This window comes from Haliaeetus albicilla, chromosome 8, assembly GCF_947461875.1.
Source record: "Haliaeetus albicilla chromosome 8, bHalAlb1.1, whole genome shotgun sequence".
In the NCBI taxonomy this organism is placed as follows: Eukaryota; Metazoa; Chordata; class Aves; order Accipitriformes; family Accipitridae; genus Haliaeetus; species Haliaeetus albicilla.
Genome location: NC_091490.1, coordinates 19,694,372 through 19,720,971, shown reverse-complemented (window position 1 = coordinate 19,720,971; position 26,600 = coordinate 19,694,372). Strand labels below are relative to the sequence as shown.

Genomic DNA, 26,600 nt, shown 5'->3' with positions numbered 1-26,600 from the left:
AGAGCTGATACTGTGCTTCACAGTTCCAAATTAGCACTGTTTCTGCAGTGATGCAAGCATGCTACTTAAGTTTCTTGTGAGTCCCGTAGAAAGATAATGAATACTTGTTCAGAATGTGTTTCTGCTGGGGAGTGATCAACATCTCTTCAGAACTGGACTCTACTGTAAATGGAATGCAGAGAATTCATTCAGGTTTGAGGAAAAGTAACACCATTATTTTTTTGATTCAGTGTGCTCTGTTTCACAGTGAAAAGAATATCATAGTGTTTATTGTGGCAGTAGTGACTACAGGCAGGCATTGCTGTATAGAGCAGAGAGACTGATGATAAGCTTAGAAGCCAAGTGTATCAATTTGCGTTTTATATAAACCTTTCCTTGTTAGAATCTGGTGACTAAAAGTAATATAAAAAATTACTTGTATTTAGAAATACTGTGGACAGAGGAAAGGCGAAATAAATTGTTTTTTCTCCTGTTTTATTCTGTTCAAGATGCAAGACAGAAAGCACCATTATAAAATTAATCCTTTGAAGGTGTGTTTTTTAGAGAATGCTCTCTGTAGATGCACTATGGTTTCTAATACTTGAATCTAAATTACAGCTCACAAATGGCAGTTTCCTGCATCTTGAATATTGATGTATTAGTTCATTCAGTATATAAGGAGACCTAATTATGCAAAAGTTCTAAGGAAAGAAAAAAAGTACTGATTTGCTGGAGTCTGACTACTGAAGTGTCCATATGGCTTCAACCCTTCCTTTGTTTTCACAGTGTTGCTGAAACCATGGTCACAGTTAAATGGCTCTTTCAAAAAACCCTTTTATGGTAGAAGTGAAAACAGGCCAGACTGCTTTGAGTCAGGCTGCTAACCAATTCACGAAAGAGATTTACGGACACAATGGCACGTTGTACATTCTGTGAGATTTTTACAAGTTTTATGAGCCAAATAATAGATCCATTGGTAGTCTCAGCAGGTTCTTCCCACACCCTGAGTCTGCATATCCACAGAACAGACTCCTGCAGGAGAGAAAGCATCAAGTGCTGGCAGATTTGAGTGTGTCAGAGAACTTGTGATGCTTTTTGATCAAATTAATGTGAACTAAAGATAGCTTTCTGTCCCATTCCTATTCACTGTAAATACTTTAGGATTTTTTTATAGAAGTCCATGCTATAATCATTAAGGCTGTATCGGGGTGAAAAGAAAGAAAAACAGACTTCTCTCCTTTCATGGAATACGTTCAAGCATTTCCTGTGGAAATAGTGCTAATAATTACAGAAATATTTATCAGCAGTAACTTGAGGAGTGTTATTATGGCCTGAGGTTTTGGAGTTCTATTTTAATCCATTAGCAGAAAAATTACAAAATTTATGACTGATTGTCTGCTCAGCATGGTCATGAGGGAAATTTATATTTAGATTCAGACTTGAAAAAGCTGTCACTGGTCTAAGGAAGTTACAGCTGCAGAAAAGCATTATTCCCTTGTGAAGTTCTACTGAAGGATTCTTGTTTGTCTCTGCCCCATAGTGTTCATTTCCCCCCTATTTTTACTTCTCCTTGATTTTGTGAGAAAGCAAACTGTCATAGAGATCATTGTCATTTACAGCAGCTTTTGTGAGCAGACCCAAAAATTAAAATTTTGATGACATTTCCAATGTGTTGGTGGTTATCTGTAGCTTCAGAAGATAGGACAATATTTTGTGGGTTTAATTGAACTTCAGGGAACTTTGGTCAGGTGATGAGGCTTACTGGTGCACAGTTTGTATAGTTAATTGCACAAATTCATGATATTGTGGATGCCAATCAAATACATGTGTGGGTGTTTGACTCTCATCATTCTAATGGCTGTGCCAAGAAGATAATATGGTAAGAATACTATACAAAGCAAAGTTTGTATGTGTGTATGTATGTTTGGGAAAGTTTAGAAAAAAAAAAAATCTGTGTCAGCATGACAAGTAGTGACAGTTTGGGAAAGAATTCTTCCTGATGACATTGAAATTTCATTGCAAAGAGCCTTTTTTAGACATGGAAATATGTTAGAGAAATCTCCACCCCACTGGAAAAGTTGCCAACTACAGCTTATACCTGTTCATGAGCTGCTGCATATCACTCTCCTGTGGAGACTTGCCTGTTGAGATGCGAGTTCTGACTTGTGAGCAGAAAGTTTGTTGGGTTTCTGTGTTGCCTGACAGCATTATACATGGCATATCTGAGCTTGGAGGAATGCCTGACACTAAGGCACCAAATGATCAGGAGGTTCTTTTTGAATCTGTAGCTCTATTTTTTTAAAATATATTCCTTTTTCCTTTTTGCAACTGCAGCAAGGACAACAGCATCACAGAACGTGGAATTATCAGATGGAATGTATTTTGTTGAGGAGAAAAGGAGTATACAGATGACTTTGACTTTACACATCTCTTTTTGTCATTACAGATTTGTCATCCAACTCAAAGATCATTATTGGTGTCAGTGATGTTTCAGTCAGAGATATTTATCTTTTTTCCTATGTTTCTCTATTTAGTAGCAACTGAAGCTTCACAAACATCACTCCACAGCAGTTGCCTCTTGTATGCAAGCTGTATAATTCAGAAAGATAAGATCCTGTTAGAGCTAAGCTAATGTTACATACATATATTTATCTGTCTCACAAAGAAAATTTCAGGTTTGATGCTTGATGGGTAGTTGCTAGTTAGACACTGCCCTCTGCTGGAGAAAAAACACAAGTATTTTTTAAATCCAGTCATGGCTATTCGAATCACATTTTTCATAATTTCATTGTGGCTTTCATAGTAATAAAAAGTCTGTAGCCTGGCAGTTGGAAGTTGGTTGCTTTTTTTCTCCAGAGGCACAGAATGGGGGAGAAATATTCCCACCCCCACCACTAAGTTACAGAAGTAGGTCCTAGAGGAAACTTGAGAAATTTGCTGGGGTGTCACTGACATTCTTAGAATAGATGTTCTGATTTGTTCAAAACCTCCAGCAAAAGAGATTCTGTAGCCTCCCAAGATAATCTGTTCTACCTCCCAAGCTGGATTAGTCTAACGGTCTTTTCATGTTACTGTGGAAAAGTTTTTCCTAAAATGTGATATAAATCATCTTCTTTGCACATACAGGTGACTTTTGTTTTCAATCTGTCTTCTTTTTGTTACCCTGATTTAATTTTCTAGTGGGATAAGTTTTGGCTGTTGCAATGATATGCAACAGAAGATATAGTATATGTTGGACATATCATCTTGTCTTGTACTTTTAATCCTGTTCTGGTAGTAGTCAAATTTTGGGCAGTAGAATTTTTTTCCTCAGCCTTATACAAGGCTTGTTTCTTATAATATGTGCTCTCTCTCTACTTAGAAGGGGCAACTACTTCTTCAAGTATGTATGATACTTATTCCTAAAAGCTTTCAGCAGCCCAGGAAAATTTCAAAAAAGACTTAAGGAGTTACATATGTAGTTGAAATTCAGCAGGTCTCAAGTAGTTAATTCCCCTAAAATCATTATGAGAATCTTGCCCTATTTATTTGTCGTTAATGAAAACTTGTTTTATTTGATAGAATGCAGTTATCCATAGTTAGTGATGGAATCTTACACCCAAGTTTCAGTATTTTCTCATGTTGGATTTTGTTTGGCCAACAGGCTAGTCTCTGAAAAGATGCTGGAGTCAGCAGTTCTGTAATCTTTTGGATGCAAAGGGATGAATAAAATGTAAGCTGGCGTTAGCAGTAAATATGCAGGAAGTATGATTCTACAGCTCTGCAAAAGACAAAGCACTCTTCAGTCTACTGTCCTAGTTCATATTTTCCTAGTAGAGAGATTCCTAAGTTAGGCTGTTACTGTTTAGGGCTTTTTGTTCTTTCCCAGCCCCCAATTCCTGAATTACCTGATTAGCTCTAAGATCTGGGGGTTTTTGTGGGTTCGGTGTTGGGGGGTGTTTTTGTTTGTTTGGGGTTTTTTTAGCATACTGTGAGGAGGGATTTTTTTTTTTTCTTTGTGAATGATAATACTCGTATGAATTCAGTCAAGTGGATAGTGGCTTTATAATTATTCTGGCCTTTATCGTGAAGTCTTTTAGAAGTAGCTCTTACATTCCCTTCTTCTGATGCTGAAATGAAGTTTAGAGTATTTTGCTTGTGGGTCATCTTTTGTAATGCTGAGTATGCTTTGGTAAATCTAAAATGTTGATAATTCTTACAGCAGCATGCATTCTCTCTATTTGCTAAGGGTTAATCTTATATCTGTCCTATCATGAATTTGACCCTGTTAATGTCTGTATTCTACTTCTTGTATTATTCCTCATTAACTCTTAAATTATATCTGATCTGGAGTCATCAAAAGCCACTACATGCACTGAGATTGCACTGAGCTTTGAGTTGAAAACTGTCTATAAAATTACTTTGCACTAATTTCCTTGGCACTAATAGTAATACTAGTGGCAGTAGATACTTAGTTGATGTTTTCAATATCTTTGTTAGATGATCAGTAACTACTATCAAGCCTCATTCACAGATGAGAAACATAAGCTGGAAAGGTCTGAGTCTGAAATACAGGATAGAAGTTTTGAGGTACAAAGAAATATTCTTATTTTTTCTCTAGCGATCTTGTGAAACTTGGATTTAAATGAATTACCCTTTTTCTCCAAAATATTAATGCCTGTGGTTCTCAAATACTGACAATTATACGTTGCTATTGATAATATCCCCAGGTCAAAATGACAGTGTCAGGGAAAGGAAACGCTAGTAAATGGTGACATGCATTTACTTTTCAAAGAAAGGAGAAAAAGGGTGGTTTTTACTTTTAAGACATTGTCTGCTTCACCTTGATTTGTGATCTTTTTTTATTGCAAACAGAGTTACTACATCTTCTATCAGATACTGTGATTGTTGAAGTGACTGATCATTTTTGACAAACAGTGCTTTCCTGTACTGAATTAAGCCAAGGTGTAATCCTGGACCCAATCCATAGCATTACTGTAGGCATCGTATTGCTTCATTTGCCAGAAAAGAACATGCCAGTTCCCACAAAAGTGGTACCTATGGGTAAGAGCAACCTTATGCATAATGAAAGGGATCTGAATATTTGAGTGGAGAGTAAACAGTAAAGTGCATAAAACTTAATCTACTTGTAAAGTGAGTTTGGTTTTCTTTCTGTTTTCAACTTCTGTGCAAATACTTGTGTCAGTTGACACAAAGAGAATAAAAAGATATCTTTCTGCCTGTGTGATGGCATCAGCTGGAATTCTTACAGGTTACAGTAGGCCTTTATACACACACCTATTAATATATGTGTGTGTATATATATATGTAAAAGGTATGAATGCCACATGGAATTTTCCTCCTTTTCATGTGAGATATTTAAACTGGTAATAACAGCAGAGATCTGACTACAGTCTACTATCTTTTGTGTTGATCTTTTCTTAACTATTGCTGAGCTGTGTCTCTTGTGTGGAATACTTATTTTTCTGTTAATTTTGGGCTTTCAGTATTGTTCCATAGGAACTATGCCTTAAAGATGATAGTTACTGGTGTTGCTGGATCCTTTTCATAATTTTGAAGATGGACTAATAGCAAAAGCTGACTGGGACATGAAAATACTTACATTCAACTCCTTCATAGCAATGCCTTACTTAAGTTGATTTTTAAATTTATATAAGCATATGAACCACAAGGGGGAGTAAGGATATAGTTTGTGGAAGGCAGGTTATTAATAAGCTCTTCGGGTACTCTTAGTGATAAAGCCTATGGAGGTAAAGCTCCTAATCTCTTGGAGCTGTGTTTACAGATAATTAGAGTAAGACTGGTACATTGTGTGTCTGTACATCTTGCCTCTTTTAGGAGACATACTGTTTAAACACAGTTTGGCCTGTGGAGCGGGCAGCAGAAGGAGCATCAGTACATTTCAGTTGGGATGCAATCTATTAATGTGTGCTGTCAAAGGAGCAGGTTTGTCTGAGATTTTTGTATGTTAGATACTAATTAGGAACTAAGCACCTACACAAATGAGGGAGTGTAATGTTATGTTGGCTATCTAGAATACCCAGAGGTCATTTGCCTCCGTGCCCTCAAATCCTTCTGTTAGTAAAATGTTGAAAGGGAGGTATATGAGTTGAGGTGAGCTTGCTGCTTTTGTTTCATCAAGGTGTATTGTGCAAAAATATGGGAGGGAGACAGGCCTCTTCAAACTCATGCATGCTGGTAAAGTCTTTTGAAAAACTGAGCTCTCACAGAGCCCAAGTGACTTGTGAGTTTTATTTTTCAAGTGCTACACATGTAAAATCTCCCTTTGTATAAAAGGGAAGCATTTTAGGGTATTCAGGAGTTTTAGATAAATAGCTGGTTTTGAAATGTGTCCCCTTACCCTGGTGAAGTAACAGAATTTTTTCATCTTTGAATTATATTTGGAATTGGTGTAAACCTCAGACAAACAAATACTTTACTTTGACAGGACTTGGGAGGCTTTCAAAACCAGAAATCTGAAGTTAGTGATTGTGTTAATGGCTTCTTTTTATATGCAAGAGAGCTCTTGTACCCTTTCCAGCAAAGCTAAAGTTAGACTAATGACAGCTAAGTCAGCAGGAAAGGGAAGAAAATATGAGGCATAAGTTGTGAACTAATTCTGAACAAAAGGAAATTAATGCCTTTTCATATTTTCTTTTTTTTTTTTTTTCCAATCCAAGGAATAAATTGAAGGAGAGATGGCTGAGGCATTACAGAATTGCTTCATGTTTGTGCATGGGTTGGCAGACAGTAGATGGAGCTCAAGAATATGTATACTAGTTTTTGGTAGGCTCAGTAAAACCTGCCAGTTGCTTCTTAATAGGAAGATGGCTAGTAGGAAAACCAGGTGTATTGCCAGATGACTTTAAAGTTTGTATGTTTTAGTTATAAAAGATGAGATTTTTTTTCAAATGTATTTTGATCTCTTAAAGTGCAAATTAGGACCTAGTAGGAATCTCATAAGCAGGTTGGGTACTTATTTCTTGTAGCTGCCAATCTGGGTTTTTATATAAGTCAGATTTTCAAAGAGACTTATTCAAGCAGCACTGAAAACTAAATAGATGCAAATTCTGTTTTCTCACTATTCCTGTACAACTGCAGCGTATTTCTGACTTTGCCTCACGGAACTGCAATAGAGAGGAGGAAGAAATTATGCTGACCTCTCCCATACCATGCCCGTGCAATGCAAACAAGTGTAATTACAGTTGCAGCTGTATCTATTGATTTATGATCAGAAGCTGCACCAACAACAGCCTGCAGGAAGTGATGTTATAGAAGAGAACATGAAAGAGTCAGTTCTATTAAGAATTGACACAGGAATGGTAGGACATGAGCTGGGTGGTGGGACTTTATGAGCCTGTAGACAGTTGAGTTAGGAACAGATAAAAGTCAGCAACACTTTCTGACAGTGTTGTCATCCCCTTTCTTCCACTTATTCTACACTTTAAAAAGTGTTCAGCTGTAAACAGTTGGGTACTACCTGTTTTTGGAGGCATCCCCCGAAGAACTTGTTCAAGGTGATGGGCTGTGTCTGAAGGACTAAGTACTAAGACTAAACGGTAGTGGGCATTGTGAAGATGTTTGCGTGGACACATTATTTATCAGTTGTTGTCCCCCATTTCCTGACTTTTTCTTACATTAGAAAGAACAAGTAACTAGTTATTTGTAGAGAAAAGTCTTAGGTATTAAATGAAGAATGTTTTAATCTGAAGACTTAAATGCTTTGATCTTCTTTGGGTTTTTTTCTTTCAAATTTTATTCCTATTGTACTTTATTACAACCTTACTGGTGCCATTTTATAGCCATAGGTACTCACAACCATATTTAGATTGTGTATATGCACTGTGTAATCCGTACGTATTTGTATTGCATATGACATCATTAGTCCAGCAACAGTGAGCAGCGTGCTCTGGATTGGCTGTGTGCTGTATCAAATCAGATTTACGTTGTTGACCCTTGTACGGTACACCATGCCTTCTTTCATTTACAGCTGGCTTTCTGCTGGGATTGTTTACTTCCGTTTAGTAGACAGAAATCTAAAGCATTACATGTATTTCATTGAATATTGTTAGGCTGATTTAAATGCTTAAATGATTTGTTGATATAGTAGTAACTAACAGTGGCAAGCCACCAATTCCCTCATCTAATTTAGTCTGAAATTATTTCTCTGTAATATGAAATCATAATTCTGTGTGTGAATTATAAGCACTTCCATGAACATGAGTGGTATTTGGTTCAGAATAGCTTCTTGTAGATCTGCAGACTGTTTTGGTAACTTCAGACTATGTGTGAATTTTTGAGCGTTTATATTTTTATGGAGTTTGGTTGCTTTACTTAAGCCACTTATAACTTTGAAGCCAAATAATTTTATTTTTTTAATGAGAGAAAAAGAAACTAAACCCTCCTAGAGAAATTATCCCTGCATTCTATCTTGTTTAACCTGTGACAATTAAAGCAGCCTAAGAGGATTCCCACAGAGCAGGTTCACACTATCGAGTGTGAAGGCTTCAAACTCCTGCATATGCAATGTGCTGTGAGTGGAGCTGGACACAGTTTAGGTGTGTCAGGGGAACAGTCCCAATATGCAGTGCTGGGTAAGTGTAATTTAAACCACACCATGAAAACACCCTAAATAACACTAGTGGCTTTGTAATAACACAGATGGGGTTGGCAGAGACACCTTAATTTCTCTTCCTGATGGACTATTAGGAACTCAACACAGAATATGTGTTCAAGTGTTCTTAAACTCATGTGGCCTTGAATTCCATGAACTTAGAAATCCTTTCCTAATAAACTTAGTTGTCAGAACTACTCTAGCCAGCCATCCTTAGAAACAGATGAAAGGATTGTCAGGTATTTTAAGATTCTTGGCAAGAATATTTGAAAACAAAGAAATGAAGCTGATGGTTGATCTGTTGATGCTGGAGAACATTAGAAATACATCAATAGATTGACTGAGAAAGGTTGTGTTTAATGTTTCTAAGCTGCAAGAAACAGATGGTTTATTTCTCATGTGCAGAGTCTTAAGAACCCAAAGTACCAGCAAAAAGTTGTAGGACAGGAGAGTCAAAATGTAGCTAAACCATCCTTAGTTTCTCTGAGTCAATATTTACAACTGTAAATCTTACCTATGTATGAAGTGTAATCTGGAGCAGCCTGAAGGCTGTTCTCAGTCATGCTGCCTGACAATAGCTCCATGATAGCCAGCAGTGCAACAATTATCATACTATCACCCAGAGGTTTCTCATCTACTCTTTGAAATTCCTTCCAGTACTCTTAATTTTCATACTGCTGTATCACAGTGTCATGCAAAGGTACTGGTTCTGACTCTTAAGAATGTGTCATCCATTCATTGAACTATATTTGCAGGAGTCATGTTAACCTTCAATAAAAAAACAAAAATCCCATGAGTTTTGTTTAGAAGAAATTAGATTCACTATCTAAATAAAGCACCCTCTTTCCTGCCAGTTATACTGTTGATAAAAAGTGTCAGCAGCTGCTGTACAAAACTGTACAGTATTATTTTTAAGGTTCATTATTTCTGGCATTCTCACAGCATACATAATTTTTGATTCTGTACTTACTCTATTACAGACAGGAAATGAGGAACTGGCAATTACCATTTGTAATTTATGCCCTGCTGTTCATGTTGAGCTGTGGATGTAACACTTAAACTTTTTTCACTGCTGCTTAGTAACAAGCCTTTCAAATGAAAAATAGACATGCCCACATTGAATACATATTAGGCCAGATTTACTGTCCAGATTGAGCTGTGCTATTCCCATTGAAGGGGGGAGATTGTGTCTACAGTCTAGGGAATCTGTTGAAGATGTACCCATTATGTCCCTTTGCTCTCAGTAGGGAAAAGAGGGGGAATCTAGGTCCTGTTGAAAAGGCTCAGGGAGACAATTCATATGCAAAAACTTAGTTCTTTGCCTCCCTTGAGTTTTTACTACTTGTTTTGGGGGAAGGAACCATATTGAGAATGATATCATTCAAACTAGACCAACAGAACTATTATCAGTAAGAATCCTTGGGTAAACGAGTCATAGAAGAAGTTGCAAAACTAATAGGTCTTTCTGTAAGACACAAATGTACGTGTAAAGTTATCAAGGCCTGGGGAAATACACGTGTGTTAGCTGGTGAACTACAATAATGGTTGGATTTGCAATCTAGAACTTGACAAAGTAGGAAAACACAAATACCTAAAGGATACTGCATCCTCTCTCTTGTCACAAGTACTGTATCATGCCACTATGGGGATGTGGGTGTTGTTTTTTCTTTTTATGAAGTGCTTCATGTTGAACTCTTATTAGAACTGCCACTCCGACCCACGTTTTTTTGTAAAGTTGGGGTTTTTTATTCTTGGTGATGATTGAGAACGTTTGTCTAAATTCGAGTGTAGGTTTACTCATTGCTAGGTCATAATACTTCTTGTTCCTTTTACCCCATAAAGAACTCCTCTGCTTTTTGGAACTTCTAATTCTTTTCAGAGCAAAAGTGGCCCAGTAAACCGGTTGGTTTCTGCTGCCAGAATAGATGAATTTTGAGCTACTTGTCGTGATAGTTTCTGTTCATGATATTCCAAATGAAACCTTGGTGTATTGTGCAGTGATACTAATACTTTCTCACCATCAGTATAAAGCAGAAATGCCTTGACTGATGCATTCTTGAATTTCATTTCCCTTTTTGTTATTTCCCCTCCTCCCCCCTTCTGTAAATTGGATTAGGGTGTTATTGTAAGAACTTCTTGATTAAGATTCTTCAAAAATACAGTCCTTGATGAGATGTCCTCCAACAGTACCAAAAAACTCCAGACAAGTCACAGTTGAGGCTTTTGTGTTAGGAGTTCTGCAGGGTATCTTCATCTTTTGTTCTCTGGCTACCTGCTAAAGCAATCCTATGGATTTCCTCAAAGTGGAAAAAGAACTTAAAATAAATTAAAATATGCTGCAGCATAGAGTAGAGAGAAAAGGAGAATAGTTTTACATTCTTAGTATTTTATCTACTCATTCATTGTCTGAGTTTGTCATAAACTACTTGGAGAGGCATTTCTTCTCCCCAGCTATAGCAGGGCTCCATCTTCAAAGTCATTATTTTCAGCTTTTCTGAGCCAGTCTTTCATCCTTTTCCTTGCCAGAGTAATCACTTTTCAGTCCATTTAATGCTCTGATCTTTTATTCGTACAGAGTTTTCCTTTTCTCAAGAGTCACAGGCATAACACCTCCTATTCATGGCCAAGTAGTCTGACTAGCTTTATGAACATTCTGGTTTTAGTGCTTACCTTTGTGCTAGATACCTGCAAATCTTAGGTGGTCAAACAGGTAAGAGAACTTTACACATCACACTTCCTTTTCATTGTTATCAAGACTGAGTTTTCCTTTTCTTTTTGGATAGGCTCTCCATCCCACTTGCCTTGAAAGGCAGTGTACATTTTATGTCTTTTCTTTGCTCAGTGCTGCCTCTTGGTTTATGTGCCAAGTCCTGTTGCTTGATGCAGGCGCTGAGGGCACTTCAGGTTGTTCAGTCAGTGTGGGAAGGAGATACTCTATTGTTAGGTGAGAACCATTGCCTTGCAAGTGATACCTGAGGATATCAATAAGCGTTTAATATATATGCCCTCCTAATTATGGAATATATTTGTTGCTGATGGAAAAAGACAAGTAACTCTTCCTTTTAACCACTGTTTGGGACTAATTTATTCCTAATCTGAGGTCCAAAACAGTACCATCCAAGTTATAAGTGACTGATCTCTTCAAAGTTTCTGGTTTTTAAGTGTTACAGGCTTTCTTGTACCCCGCAATCCAGTGCATTTTGTTTCCTTTCTCCAAGTCTGTCAGTTGGGCTGCTATGGAGGTGAGGTCTTGTCTCTAACAGCTATTATAATTAGCCAAGTTATTTGCCTTTTTTGCCTTTGTTCTTGAGAATGCCTTGAGGTCTGTAGGATAGATTCTTTGCTGATGAGTGGTTTACTGGTCAGTAAGCTATGGACTATGCTGTCCAAGAGAACAGAATTACAGGCATAAATAAAACCGCTGCTTTTTATTTTGTTTTAGTGTTTATTTTCACTTTACCAATCAGAAGTGTTCCTGAATTCAGTTTTTTCTTTCTCTAGCAGTTTGCACAATCCCATGGGACTGTCACCAAGCTAAAGCTGTCCACTGATAGCTTTAAATACTAGAGGTACCTTGGTTGCACCACTAATACTGACCATGCTGACAGTGTTGGTTTCTTCCTGTTTGTTCCAAGGGCTGCTTGCCAGAAGCTTCCTAATTAAAAATGAACAGATTTATAATTTTCCTTGGTTACCTAAGCTCTAAGGATGTAATTCTTATTTGAGTATGAAGAGTAACAGTCGTCAAACAGTAATCAACTGCTTTTCCTCTTCTTTTTTTTGTTTTTTTTTTGTTTGTTTTTGTTTTATGTGTGTTATTATTGATGGTGCAGATAGAGGCATTGCATTATTGAGCTTGGAGCAACTGATTAAACCTTCATCAGCACAGGGAGACAGTCAGGTATTGTATCTCATCAAGAAGAGAAGTTTGCCTTGAGCTGGTGGCTTAAATACATCTCTGAGTCAGGGGGTGCCAAGATAGAGGAGCTAGGATTTCACTGGTGAGTGAAACAGATCACATGAGGATTCTGGCACTCTCTATATGGCATGCTGGAAGCCGGCATGCCAGCGGCTGCTGAATTGATAGCATCAGCTTCAGCTGTGGAAAGTGTCCAGACTGTTATGTGAGTAGGGGGGTGTAGCAGCTCAGGCAGACAGTGGTGATACTAAAGAGCTTGCTAAACCTATGAAAACTGCTAATAGTGATCATTTATCTTCAGTCTTGAGGAACCACAAACAGCAGAACTGAAAATGCCCAAGGACTATAATGTTTTTCAAATGCTGATTGCAGCACTTTGCTGCTTTTATCATCGTAAGTCTATTACGATGAGAGTCAAGGTAGGTGCCCTTTTTCAATAACAGTAAACACACAGTGTGCTAGTCAGTAATGCTGTTAGGTTTTGTTAGGAAGTGTTTGTTTTTATACAATGGTTGGGTACAGTGTGTTTCTGTTCTAAAGAACATCTTTAGAATTCACCATTCTCTCAGAGAGAAGCTTAAACAACTTTCAGTTTCATAAGCTTGAAGCTGACTGTCTTTATGTTTAGGCACTAAGCTAAAAATGCGTTGGTTTGGGACTTGCTGAAGAGAATTTTAGCAATGTTTCAAGCTTTCAGAATTTAACTTATCAGACCACTTGGTTCCCTAATTTTTTCAGCTATTTACTGAAAACATAGGCAATTGTGCTCAGGAGCTCAGTTTTTTTTAAACACTTTTGGACAGTTTTGGACTTGTCCTTGTATTTTAGAACTTCTAAAATTAAGAAATTCACAAAATCATGTACTCATAGAATGGTTTGGGTTGGAAGGAACCTTTAAAGATCATCTAGTCCAACGTTCCTGCCATGGGCAGGGACATCTTTCACTTTATAAAAAAATGCACTATATGCAAAGAAAAAGCCTTTTTAAATATTTTGAGCCAACTTACTTGAGCTTACACATACGGAATTGTCTAAGTGACTTGGGAATTGAATTGTAATCAGGTGAGGTATCTACTTTTGAGGATCTGTGAGCTACACCTAGCTTTCAAATCTTTTTATTTAGATTTATGCTTGAATTGTTCTTTGAATAACAAAGTGTCAGCTCTGTAAGTCACTGTGTAATATGTATAGATTTTCTGGAGCACTTGCAATGGGGAAGGATGTGAAGGTTGCTATCTTCTGGCCTGTTGGCTTTCAAACTTTGATGGAGGCACTTAAAAGTTGGGAACAGCTGCCCCCATTCTCCTTCAGTTATTTAGCCTTCTAACTGTCCATTTCTGATAGTGGGGTGTGGGGCTCAGTCTTTTGGACACACTGAAAAAGTGACTCTGATCAGACTGTCTTCTCTTTCTCACTGGGACAAATGTCAGAAGTTATCATCAGAATAGAGAGCTAAAGATGCTCTCCTGTTACTGTAATTAATTTTCATTTTCATTCCAAATTTAAGGATAAGGCTTAACTCTTCTGTTCTAAACTTTAAAAATGACATTGGGTTTTATTGTTGGCTGTCAGAACAGTTATAAAATCATTGTTCTTGACCATGCATGCCCTTTGTTTAACTTGGCATGAATTTCTAATACCTAAAATAATGGTGGTGTTGTCATGGCAACTTTCCATTTAGTCTGATCCATATAGTCTCTAGAGAAACTGAAACATTAATACCGTTTGCTGTATGGAGGGTAAAAAATAAAACCTTTTATGTAGAAACAAATTACAGCTGGGCTCTTTCAAAAATAAGGTTCTATTTAAAGAGATTTGCAGCATTTAAAATAGATTTGAATGCATGTGTTCCAGCATGCAGATTTAGCATTAGTTGAATTTGATGAACAGCTATTTTAAGAAGTTCTGATGGTAGGAAACTGGGGTGTGTTTGCTGAAGAGAAAGCGGCTGTAGGTATAGAAACAGCTGGTGGTCAAACCAAGGAAGGTCTGCACCTTGGGGCCAAATGATGTACGTACCATGAAATGCCAAAGTGCCTAGGATGGGATGAATAACTGAGCCTAAGTTGTCTTCTTACTTAGTGTGTGAAAACATACCGCTTCAAGCAAAATCAGTTTGTGTAATTAGATGAGATAAATACTTAAGTTTTAATAGTAGTTACAATTGTGATGAAATACCAAATTGATCCATAAATAAGCATGCTAAAGTCCACAGCTACCTCTGAGAGATTGAGATTTTTTGTTGCACTGAGATAAATTCATTGTAATTATGTTGTCCGATTCAATTGAAAACAGTATGTGGCCAAGCTCAGAGATGGTGCCTCGTTGTGTCCCATCAAAGCACAGGAAACAGTACAGCACTTGAGTACTCATATTTTGCTGTACTTAATTTTAGCATGTGAAATTAGAATCTCAGTGGCAGATGTTTGATTTGTTTTCCCATATGTTAATAGAAAATATGATGATCAGTGTGGAATATCTGAACCTGGATCAAATCATTCTTCAGTCATGATTTGTCAGAACCTTTTGCAATCCCATTTGGTTTTAATAGCTGTTTACAGTTAAAGTCAGCTTCTATATTTGGGGAAAGTAAAGGAAACTTCAAGGTGAGGGGTTCTTATTTGTTCTTAGAAAAAAAAAAGAAAGTGAAGAGAGAATTCTAAATCATGACTTATGCCACTTCCAAGCCAAAATACTGTTCTTTAATTTTTGCATTTTTTGGAAGTTAAGAATTAAGTTATGACTAGATCAGTGATAAACAGTGACTTAAAAAAATGAAGAGGTCTAAATTAATAAACTTAACTTTGCCACAAGACAGGTTTTTTTAGTTCTAGCTAGTATGGTTGTCATGATCGGAGGGAAAGACCTTGAAGTTCAAGTATTTTCATTCTTAATTCTCTGCTATGATTCACCCTCAGCTGAAGCTGTGCAAAAGGGGAAGCCACTCAAATTATCAGGACTGCCAAGTTTTAAAACTTCCAACATGTTGATCTAGCTCATTACTGGGTAATGTACTGATGCTATGAATGTGGCATGTGTAAGAAGCCTTTTATAAACAGCTACTTATTGCAAGTGCCATCTCTTATCTTGGATGAATTGCAAACACTTTTTATAGATAGTAGATCTTAATTAATATTTCTTCAGTATGTGATGATCTAAATCTGTTTCACTGGCATCCTTGGGCTTCATGTATCCAGTTTCAGCATGTATGTGGAAGCAGTTGGATTTGATAACATGAATTTACAAGTCATCACCACCCAGCATTATGGGTCTGCCTTTCTGATGTTAGATTTGTTGTTGTTGGAGGGGGCCAGATGGGAAAAGACTGACTTACCAAAATGATGTGAAATTTTGTATAACTCCCTGAACTTTGATTCCCCATTGTCTTGCCACTGAATTTGAATTTTGATGAGTCTTACATAGTATAACTGTTTTCAATTTTCCGTGGTAATTTTATACAGTTTATCATACTTTCATTGCAGTATGCCCTCTGTCATAAATATATAGATGGCACAGGGACCACTGGTGCTCTGTAAGTGATTCCTGTTCGATGGGAATGGGAACATTCTCCAGTAGATATTTATGCATTTAGCTTCTTGGTAATACCTTTCATTTAGGTATTTCTCAGATTAAAACAAAAAAACTACACAATTTCTAAAATCCTTTAGATTTGGTAGTCAAAATCCCCAGGGTCACTGAGTGAGGAGATTAGGATTTAACTAACTCTAAACTCAGGATTTCTCAGGATCCGTATTCTAGAAATGAGGCTGTCCTCCTAGCTCTGAATGTGGTCACCTAGAAAATTAAGGAATTGTTATCCATGTAGTGTTGTAGTGGAAGGTGGATGCAGAGTCCGCTAGAATTAAATCTTTCCATTACCGTCAGTGAACATTAGACTGAACTTGGTACTAAAAGTCTTTTTTTATTTTCTTCCTCCCAAACAAATATCTCACTAGTTAATAAAAAATGGCTTCTTTTGTGTGAATGTCAGGCAGGTTATGTTATTCATAGTGGCAGACTGAGAACATGCACATGATGGAGTTTATTTGATTCTAAAGAGCCATCATAGTCTTGATGGAAATTTTCATGGTGATTTGTTATCTTTTCATCAGTAACCTCAAAAATTGTCACCTGTTACCTAAATAAGCACACAGAAGTCTTGTGGCTTCAAAATTGCCATTCTCCTGCATTAATTAATCTTTCTAAGTAGTTTTAGATTTCTCTCATGTATCTTGGGCATGGCAAAAGTTTATATATTATTTATTCTATTTCTCAACCGACCAATTAGGCCACTAGAAAATACAAATAAAATCCTGTAGAAGTTGGCAGTCATCTGTGCAAAGAGACTTTTATCATCCATTTTGTACCTCCTGTTACTTAATGTAGCACTTGTTACAGTCCTGTCTGAACTTTGTGCATTGTGGAACATTAGAGCAAACTGCCCCTGTGAAGAACGCTGCCACCATTGTAGTTCAAAATGTCCAAGTTAATCAGAAAATGGTTTCCTAAATTTATAAACTCCCTTTTGCTCATTAGTTCTTCCTCAAAAAAACTATTTCAGAAATAACTCTGTCCATGTGTTCTTGTCATTTTGTAAGTTCTTGGCTAATGATACTACTCTTCTGTACATGAGAAAATAAGGACTGATAAGAATGTTTTCAAAGAAAGATGGAGAGTCTGGTTCCACATGGGTCTTATTTTAAATGCCTAGTACAAGTCTGTTGGTTTTGGTGACCGATTAGTAGAGTTACAAGTGAAATGAAATACATTGTACTCATTATAAATAAAATTAAAACACATTAGAAATTGGTGTAACTGTATATTTTAAAATGCTTGTACTCCTAGTACCAGACAGGCAGTCTAATGAGGATCACAAGAGCACAGGGTTAGAGGCTTCAGGGATCCCTGCAGCCAGTGAAGTATATCTTGATCCAGAATTGGAACTTTGACAATAAAATGTTCATTTTCTGTATGAACAGGTTGATTGCTCTGTAGTGTTTTGGAAATAGAAGAATTTCATTAATTCTTTCACTTTTCCAGATATTTTTAGTGTCCTGTGTCTGTGTGTCCCCTCCCTTCTTTCTCATCTCACATCTTTGTCTTCCCTTTTGGTATTTCCTGTCCCTGTCCCAGCATCCCCTTCACATTTTCTGTTGATTGTTCTTTTCTGTTAAATTATCCACTTGGCTAACAGCTATGTAAATCTCACAAAATTTAAGTTTTTGCTGAATCACAGAGTATGTCCCATTTCTCCTCATTTATTGGGAGATTCTATAGGACCTAGTGATTTTACAAGGTCCGAAAGTTGTAATTCAGAGTTCATGGTGCACTTAAGCAAATGTAGCAGGCCTCCAGTGTTGGAGAAAAGACGGATTTGGCAGAAAGCCATAACAGGTTTAGTTTAGATAGATACAGTACATTTATTAAAAGTTTCAGAAAGGTACTGGCTTGACTTATTTCCTCAATCAAATCACACTTCAGTTTTCACAGAGCTGTTCTCATTTATCCCTAATAATTATCTCTTTTTCTTTTTTTCTTGAAACCTTCAAAGCAACAGGAAATCAAGTGGTTCCAAGGCTGCTTCTTGGGCTAATTTAAATATCAGCTGGCAGAGCTGTGCAAAGCACAGGAAAATGATTGAGACTGGATGGAAATGTGGCCACCTGTAGTCATGTACCTGTAACAGTCCTTGGCTGTGCTTTAAGTAAATAATACTTTGCCAGAAGGATACAAAGAGAGGTGATATGAAATTCTGCATTATCAGAACTGAAGGAGATGACCTAGCATGACAGATTTTTGGACCACTGCCAAACTGTGTCTAAAAAGTCAAAGTCTTTCCTTCATAATTAAAGCTGTTTAAAAAAACAACAAACAAGCAAAAAAACCCCACTTGATCACCTTAGAGAGGAATTAATTAATAACAATTGAGGTAAGCCACAAAAGCTAGAACACGTAAGATGCAACTTTGGGTATATACGTAGAAACCTGTGTGACTCTCCTCTCAGCTATTTTGATATTCCATTGGTACATGTACTTCACTGGAGGTGTTGCAGATGGGAACTGGAGAAAGAATCCACTGCCAGTAGGCAACAGAAATAACTGAGACTTCTATTTTGTTTACCACCAAACTCACACAGTAGATGATTCGGCACAATTAAAAATTATTCTAATCTAATGTGATAAATTCAGCTAGGATGGTTGACACAAGAGCTTGATACAGCGAGTTTCCTGTGGAGAGGGCCAAACACTCGAAGGAAAGTAACCCCTTGGATGTACAAACAACAGATTATTGTGAGAAATTCCCATTAAAATGTATTCACAAGCTTCATAGGTACTAGGTACAACATATCTTGGTAGGTCAAGTCCTTTTTAAGTTTACCCTAAGATCATATTTTGGTGTTTTACGTCCTTAAACTTTGATATCTTCCAGGTTTTGGTACGCTAGATTAATATTTGCCTGAAAGAAATGTAAGATAATATGTAACATCAAGGGTAGCTTCTTATATCTGTATGCACAGTCTGCTTTTAGTTGAATGGCCCTGAAGAAGAAATCCTTTGTGAAATATAATAAACTTGCATGACATTTATTAAAAACACTAAAATAACTGTGCTGACCGGAAATTCTCCCCCCCCCCCCCCCCAAACTCTTAGCTCTCTAGGTTTTCCATTGGGTATGTAAGTAGGATTGAGGGCTTTTGCTGGAGGTTGATAATACTGTATTGCTAGATAGTTTTGTATTTTTCTTTTAAAGACCTGTTCACAAAAACTCGCATGGCAGGAATATCTTAAAATAGGACTAGGACTGGAAACAATGCAACCAAAATATGAACAAACAGTTCTGGAAAGCACATACTTAGGGGGAGTTCTTTGTAGGTCAGGAGAAGCATCTGTATTTGAAAAGAGTTCTCATGACTTGATTTGCTTTTATATTCCAGGGATCTCTGACACGGTTGTTACTATTTGGAAATCTTAAAGAATTTAAACTGGAAGTTTCCCTGTGTCGCTTCAACCGTGTTTTGTTGTAGAATGTACTGAATTCTTTAATTTTTGCCCTAGATTTTAAAAAAAATTTTTTTTACCATCCACTTCACTATCTAGCTGTAAATGTAAATTCAGGTTTCTGTCATTGGGCAGGAGCCAACAAAGTGTCTTAGACAAAGGCATAAACTGAGGACATAATACTAAATGAAGGTTTGTCACTATGAAGTTAGTGCAAATTTACTGTATACCATTACTGCCTGTTAACTTTTGGGTGCTATTGGGAAATGCAGCTGAAGTATCATGTTGTGTGGAATGGGTCACCTTTTCTTTTAAAAGAAGCCCATTGACACAGCTAATTACGCTGTTCTAAGCTTACACTCTTCCTTATTTACAGACTAACATGCTTGTGCAGGCTGTGCCTGGAATGATTTTTTGAGCCCTTATTTGCATGGTGTGAAGTTCAGTGTATGCGCAGAGATTCTTGCAGGACCAGAGGCCTTGGCGTATAGCATTTAGCATAGGAAGGCATAGGCTGGTACGATTACAGAGTTCATCAGTCACACTTCTCCTTTAATGGATGTAGGTTGTATAAGAAATCAGTCTCGGACAACAAAAAACTGTCCAGGAAGACATGCTATTACTAAACTTGCTTACTTAGGCAGTTTCCCCCCTGTGTATTTTGGGATTTGTGCTAGCCACAGGAGTTCTTCCACTAAGTTCAGAGTTGCATAAGGGTTATTTAAGCATGTTTGCTTCATTGCAGGAGATGGCTGACCTCTGGCAATCAGACTATGCTGAGTATGGTAGACCATGGTGGAGATGATTTTTAACAAACCAGTAATCATGAATGTTAACAATTTAGTTGGTTTGGATTCCTTAAATGTTTTTCTTGTTGTGTTGCTAGATGTGATTCAAGTGCAATATGTGTCTCATTACGTTCATTCGAGTAGTGAAAAATCCATTTAACCACCAGAAGAAATTCTAGGTTTCTCTGCTGCTTTGTAATTCGTGTGTATCTGTAACTTGATCATGCTGTTCTTTTAAGATAATTTGTGTCAGTACAATGGATGAAATTAATCCATACTCAAAGACCTATAGCTCTTTTTGCTGGCTAAGAGTCTAGCTCTCCTAAGCAAATCCAGTTATTGCATTTGTATGTGATAGTCTGTTCCATTTACAATAGCTTTGCCTACCACTGGGATACAGTGAGGTGCTTTTGGAATGATGGTAATTTGTACAGTAGCTTTTGGGTTTTTTTAAGATCTCTGTTCAGTCAAAAGCATCTTTCAAAGAGTTAAATACAATTCACGTTAAAGTAGTAGTTCCTTTCAGATGATCAGCAAAATACACAGTTATGAATATAATAGATTTGTATACCATTACAGCTGAACACTGTTGTTTAGATTGGAGGGGGGTACTTTAAAATTTTCCAGCTGCTTCCTTGTGCAGTCAGGGGAAGGGTGCTCTTGAAAGGTCTGCTCTCAATTTGTGTGCTCTTCACTCTACCCTCAGCTTATGTAAATGCTATAATACTCGCTATCATTCTGTAGTAGTGGTAGTGAAATGGCTGTTAATTCTGGAATCAATGCCAGTCAGCTTTAAATGGCTTCCAACCATTTCAGTTGGGAAATAAAAGGTGGCAGGCATGTGCTACTAGTCCTTTAGCTATGTTAGTCTTGTATGTCACAGAGGTTTGGAGTGTAAGGGGGATTTTTGGCCTTACTTGACTATGTTTTGATACTTCGATATGCCCTTGGACCTGAGTCCTCACTAAGCCTCTTCTATGACTCTTTTTATACCCAGTAACTTAATCTCTTCATGTTGTACATGGTTTTATGAAAGAGCCCTTGCAGTGAAGGTCTTTTTTTTGTGGCCTGGTTTGTTCCTGCACAGACTTTTCTTCTCGTAAAGCTTGGGAGGAGTTGGTGAAAGACCTTGACTGTACAAAAGCACAAAGGATTTACTCCTTGTTGAAAATGATTGTCCCTTTTGAACCACATTTGTATGGATGAATACCACCCTGATACGGTTCACAGAAGCAAAACTGAGGTGAAAAGCGATTCTTTACCAGGTTGTTTTTATCTATTGCCTTCCTGTATAAGCTACTATGCTCATTTGTGTTTATCTAAGAGAAGCCTTAGTTTTCTGAGAAAAGCAGAGAGAAGAGGAGACTTTATCTTAGAATTTCTCTGGGCTCCCAGCATGTTTAAATAGTCTTGGCAGCAGGATGCCTCTTCTGGCATTATTCCACCAAAAATCTGCTGTCTAGTAATCTGTTGTAATTCAGTCTGCTTGAAATTGCAGGGAGGATTGTTGAAAGAAGTGCTAAATGTATGCCACCTGCTCCCACGGTTAGGTGGTGTGAGTATTCAGTCTGAAGAAGAAAATGTTATAGACAGCAGTGTTCACAGAAAGAATAGGATTGGTGGGTGAGCATTCCCAGTTCTTTTTTAAATAATGTATATGTGTTGTATATTTACATCATTGTGTCAGTGAAGGGAACCTGTGAGCTTCGGCTTATATCCAGAGCTAAGAAAAAAATCCATAATGCACTGGGGCAAAACATTACATTTTAGTCTGCTCTCCAACTGGAGGCCTCTCTCCCTCTCTCCCTCTCGTTTTTAAAATGTAATCTCTTTTAAGAGAGGGTAGACTCCGATTCTTTGATCAGTGTAGAACATGTTCCCTGCAATGAACCTGCTTCTCTTGGGTATCTTAGGCTTTGGAAACTCTTCAGCAAGAGTAGAGACGGGCTGGAGTCCCCAGCCCTTAGAGAATCTAATGAAGTCCAGAGAACTTCCTTCCACTGAGTGCTTATGAAAGAGTACATGACAACTCTCTAGAGAAGATACTGCACCTTGCTTTGTTAGCAGCACTGCATCCACAAGAAGGACTAATGAGCCAGAGTGGTCCAGCATGGAAGCTGTACTCCAAGAAGAGATGAAGATGGAAATTTTCCAGAAAATCTTACAGTAGTTGTATAGTGGTGATGGAGATACCTCCAAGCAGATATCATGCTTTTTGTGCTAAGGGGCAACAAGAGCTTTTTTCCCTTAAGAAGGGAACATCTTGGACATGCAGACTTAATGATCATTAGAAGTAAGCCCTTTAAGGTTGAAATTTTACTTTGGCAAACTGTTTTTTAGTGCAACAGAAGTATTGAACAACTATGTATGTTCAGGTTAGCCTGTCTTGATGCATTTGGAATGTTCTTAATTGGACGGGTTCAAAGAGGGGGGAGGGGGAAAGAATCTGAATTTAAAATGGAAGTTTAAACAGGGGGAAGAATATTGGAGCAGGGCAGGTCCAGCTCCATTTTTGGGGTATAGTTAGAATTCTTGTGGGAAGAGGAAGTAAGAGAAGTGACTTTGTAGGTGTGTCATTATTAGCTTGGTGTACAGACAGAACACTTTGCTCTGTTCCGTGCAGTGTATAACAATCACATGTTATCTCACTGAATGCTGGATTTTGCAAATATAATCTAGAGAGTGAAGTCAAGCCAGCCTGCTAAAAGCAGCACCTGCATTCCAGTGGCTAGTGCAGATCACGTGATGGAAGTTATAAGCCAGGTAAAATGTTAATCACTAAACTTGGCACAGTAGAAGCTTTTAATCTTTTATTGCAGTTTTCTAGGGAGAGGCAAGTTATGGACAACAGCCCAGAAAAACTGAAGAAGGAGTTAGAGGAAGAACTGCAGCTAAGCAGTGAAGACTTGCGTAGCCACGCCTGGTACCACGGACGTATTCCTCGGCAGGTATGTGGTCTTTGCATTGCCAAATGTGCTTTGAGCCTTTATAGACAAGCAGAATTGCACTGAAGTACTGTACACATCTCTGATACCTGCATTAATTTAGGAGAAACGTATTGTTTATTCGTGTGAAAACCATGGTATTATCACAGCTTGGCATAAAATGAGGCTGAGGAAGGATTCAGGGCAGATGCTGGTGGAAAATACAGATATTTCAGGATTTGTGTGCACTGAATAAAGGTGGAAATGGAATTTAAGCTTTACATGAGAATACCCCCCGTTCATTTGGTTCGGTATTCTTAACCAAAGTTAAAATGTTTGTGCTTATTTTCTTTTTTGCACTTGGAATTTGGGAGGGAAAAAACCGCACAACAAAATCTATGCAGTAACTTAATTTTGATCCTTACAAACGTAGTTAAAAATACGTTAAAGCTGGCGTTGGAGTGGAGCTGAGGTTCCCAGAGCACCTGGAGCTCCCCCTGCGGGCCTCCCGCCGGTGCATGCCCGGCTCTCCGCAGAGCTGCGAGCTGCCTGCTGCCCTTCACCCGCGTCGGGAGAGCAGGCCTGGCAGCCACATACCTGCTCTTAATCTTAACTGCTAGGTGCGAAGTTTATCACAGGGAAGGGCTAGCTCAAAACAGAAAAACAGGATTTCTCTGACTCTTCCTAGTACTATGCAGTATTCACAAAGAAGAAGAAATGAACGCTTCCGTCACTCAAGGTAATAATGAAAGGGCAGTTTCTGGGGTCCTGTAATAATGGCTTCTCAACTTCAGTGTGACTGGCTATTCAGATGCTTGAAACTAAAATCCTGAGTCATTGCTTTTCCCTTCATGCCTTATTTTCTATTAGCAAACTAGAAGAAATACATATGCAAAAGTGGGTCATGCTTCTGGCTGCTGGGCATTTTCTCAGAAGCTCCTCCAAATCTCTGCTGTGCAATGAGCTCTTCCTCTTAGAATTTGAGACACCATTCTTCTACCACACTTCATGCTTTGCTTTGTATTTCTGGCTTTGTCTGTCCTCCCAGAGCAGCCAAATTAAGTCCTATGTTTAAGACTCTTTTGTTGTGATGGGTTGTTTGACTATGTTTTTTCTGATTCTGAAAGTATTTTTTTTGTATAATTCTTTTTCCTCAAAGGTAGCAGAAGGCCTAGTTCAGAGAGATGGAGATTTTCTGATCAGGGATTCTCTCTCCAGTCCTGGGAACTTTGTTCTTACCTGTCAGTGGAAAAACACCTCTCAGCATTTTAAAATCAACAGAACAGTTCTAAGACTCAATGAAGCCTACTGCCGTGTTCAGTATCAGTTTGAACTTGAAAGTTTCGACAGTATCCCCGGCTTAGTTAGATACTATGTTGGGAATCGCACACCAATATCAAAGCAGAGTGGAGCAATTATTTTTCAGCCTATCAACAGGACTGTGCCTCTCAGGTGTCTAGAAGAAAAGTATGGTGTAACTCCAGTCCGACAAAAAGAGCCAAATATCCCTGAAGGAAAAACAGAAACTGCAAAAAGGCTGAGTCTTGGTATATCCAGCATGCAATCCCCGGAGCAGAGCATACCCAGAGGAAATCTTCTGAGGTACTTGAATTTTGCTGTCCTTATGGAGGGAAATGAGGTAACTCTATCAGCTCCCACTGTAGGCGATGTGAATTTTCACCCTGATTTTAGATGGAAGACTAAGAGTGAGGGTTTGCTGATTTTTAGCAAAGGATTTTTTAGGCCGTAAAAATCAGCAAACCCATAGAGCAAGAGCAAATGTAGACTCTGGAAGCACAACAGCAGTGCAAGTTGTTCTTCAGTGACTTGGCAAATCTTGATTAGTATAAGACAAAGGATTAAAATAAAATCTTGCTGCTGCTCCAGAGAAGTCTTTCCTTCCATATTTGACTTCTGCAATAAAAATACCAAGTGTGGGATAATGGATCCTAATTTCAGTGTCCCAAATCAAATCTTCCATTCTCAACATTCAAAGAAACACCCTCACGAATGCTACAAGGTCACACATATTATGGCCCATTTCATTGCTACCGCAACAGCATGAAGTGTATCTTTTATTCTTACAAGCTGCCCAAGTGGAAAGCTAATGATCCTTGCACTGATAATGATATTTCTGGCAATTAGGTATGTATGTTAAGAATGTTGGATATATTGATATGGTTTTGTTTGCATTTTTGTTTACCCTAGAAACAAAGAAAAAAGCGGTAGCCAGCCAGCTAGTTTGGATCACGTTCTGGAGAAAAGATTCCCTTTAAAGGCTCACCAGTCAGAGAGCTATCTGCTAATAGGTATGTTTTGTAATTAAATGTTTCACACTTAGAATCTGTGCATGCCCAGGTGGTCTGTTACACTTAGACCAAAGCGAGACTGTTGGGTGTTCCGAGTACTGTATATACAGTTACATTTAATGGCCAATGTAAGCTGTGTTAGCATACTGCTTGCTCTTTAAGTCATTGGAACAGGGTTTTTATTTACAATGCACCAGCTAGTTGAGTACCTTAGCACACAACTCAGCAGGCTTCCACACCAAAAAAATGACAGCTACAGTTGGCATTAATATCCTTTTTCACAGTATTACCTTTCCTCACTTGTGCTTTACAAGAACTGACTTGTTTCACTCATGTCATTCTGACAGAAGTCTTATTAAATAGAAGCGGTGTTTCACGAAATTCCTGGTAACTGCTTTTTCTCAGGGTAAAGTATGCAGATGTGGTGGTGTTCCTCACCAGGAGAAAAGCATTACTCTTATACCCTCCACTGCACCATCCCTTTTGCTTTTCATTCCTTTTGCTGCTGTCTGGTTCCATGGCCACTGTCATTGCCTTCCTCCAGTGATACAAGGTGTACCAACACTTGATCAGTTGTTGATTGTGGCTTTTTCTTTCTCAGATTCTTCAGAAGTTAAGCAATTGTTTCCATACTAACATACTGTGTAAGGAAGCTTGCAATGATGCATCTATTCCCATGTGGACAAATTCTAATGTTTGACTTCCAAGGCTGCTAGTTGTTTTGAATATAGTAGCTGTTAACATTTATAGTGCCTACTGTGGAAAGACTTCTGGAGTCAAAGATAATATTAAGTACTTGTATAGTGAGACTGTATTTTGATAGAAAGGGTGTGCTCCTGTGTTTAACAGTGGGATGGACAGACATTCATAAAACAAGTTTCCGTCCATCTGTAGTTGAATTGATTATCTTATTCCAATCCATGGCTGCAAGAACTTTTCTTTTGGTACTGTAACTGTTAACCTGAAGAGTACTGCTGTGCATTTTGTCGTGGGGTCCTCCGAGCAGGTTCTGGTAGCATACTGCTTATGAGCGGTGACAGGCTGTGATCTGCAGATTTGGTTGTTTGC

At 38.0% G+C, this 26,600-nt stretch overlaps 1 protein-coding gene across 5 annotated transcripts in view; it reads left to right on the top strand.

The window, feature by feature from the left end:
- Positions 1-26,600, top strand: part of BCAR3 (BCAR3 adaptor protein, NSP family member) — a 113,423-nt gene that overhangs the window by 78,550 nt on the left and 8,273 nt on the right. For 2 of the 5 annotated variants that reach the window (XM_069789268.1, XM_069789271.1), the window contains 3 exons: positions 23,119-23,247; positions 24,383-24,825; positions 25,432-25,532. In XM_069789268.1, the coding sequence (XP_069645369.1) occupies positions 23,119-23,247; positions 24,383-24,825; positions 25,432-25,532 (673 nt within the window). Of the gene's footprint in view, positions 1-4,458; positions 4,549-12,724; positions 12,932-23,118; positions 23,248-24,382; positions 24,826-25,431; positions 25,533-26,600 lie in introns of those variants that run through there. The other 3 variants (XM_069789272.1, XM_069789267.1, XM_069789270.1) reach the window with 3 other exon arrangements.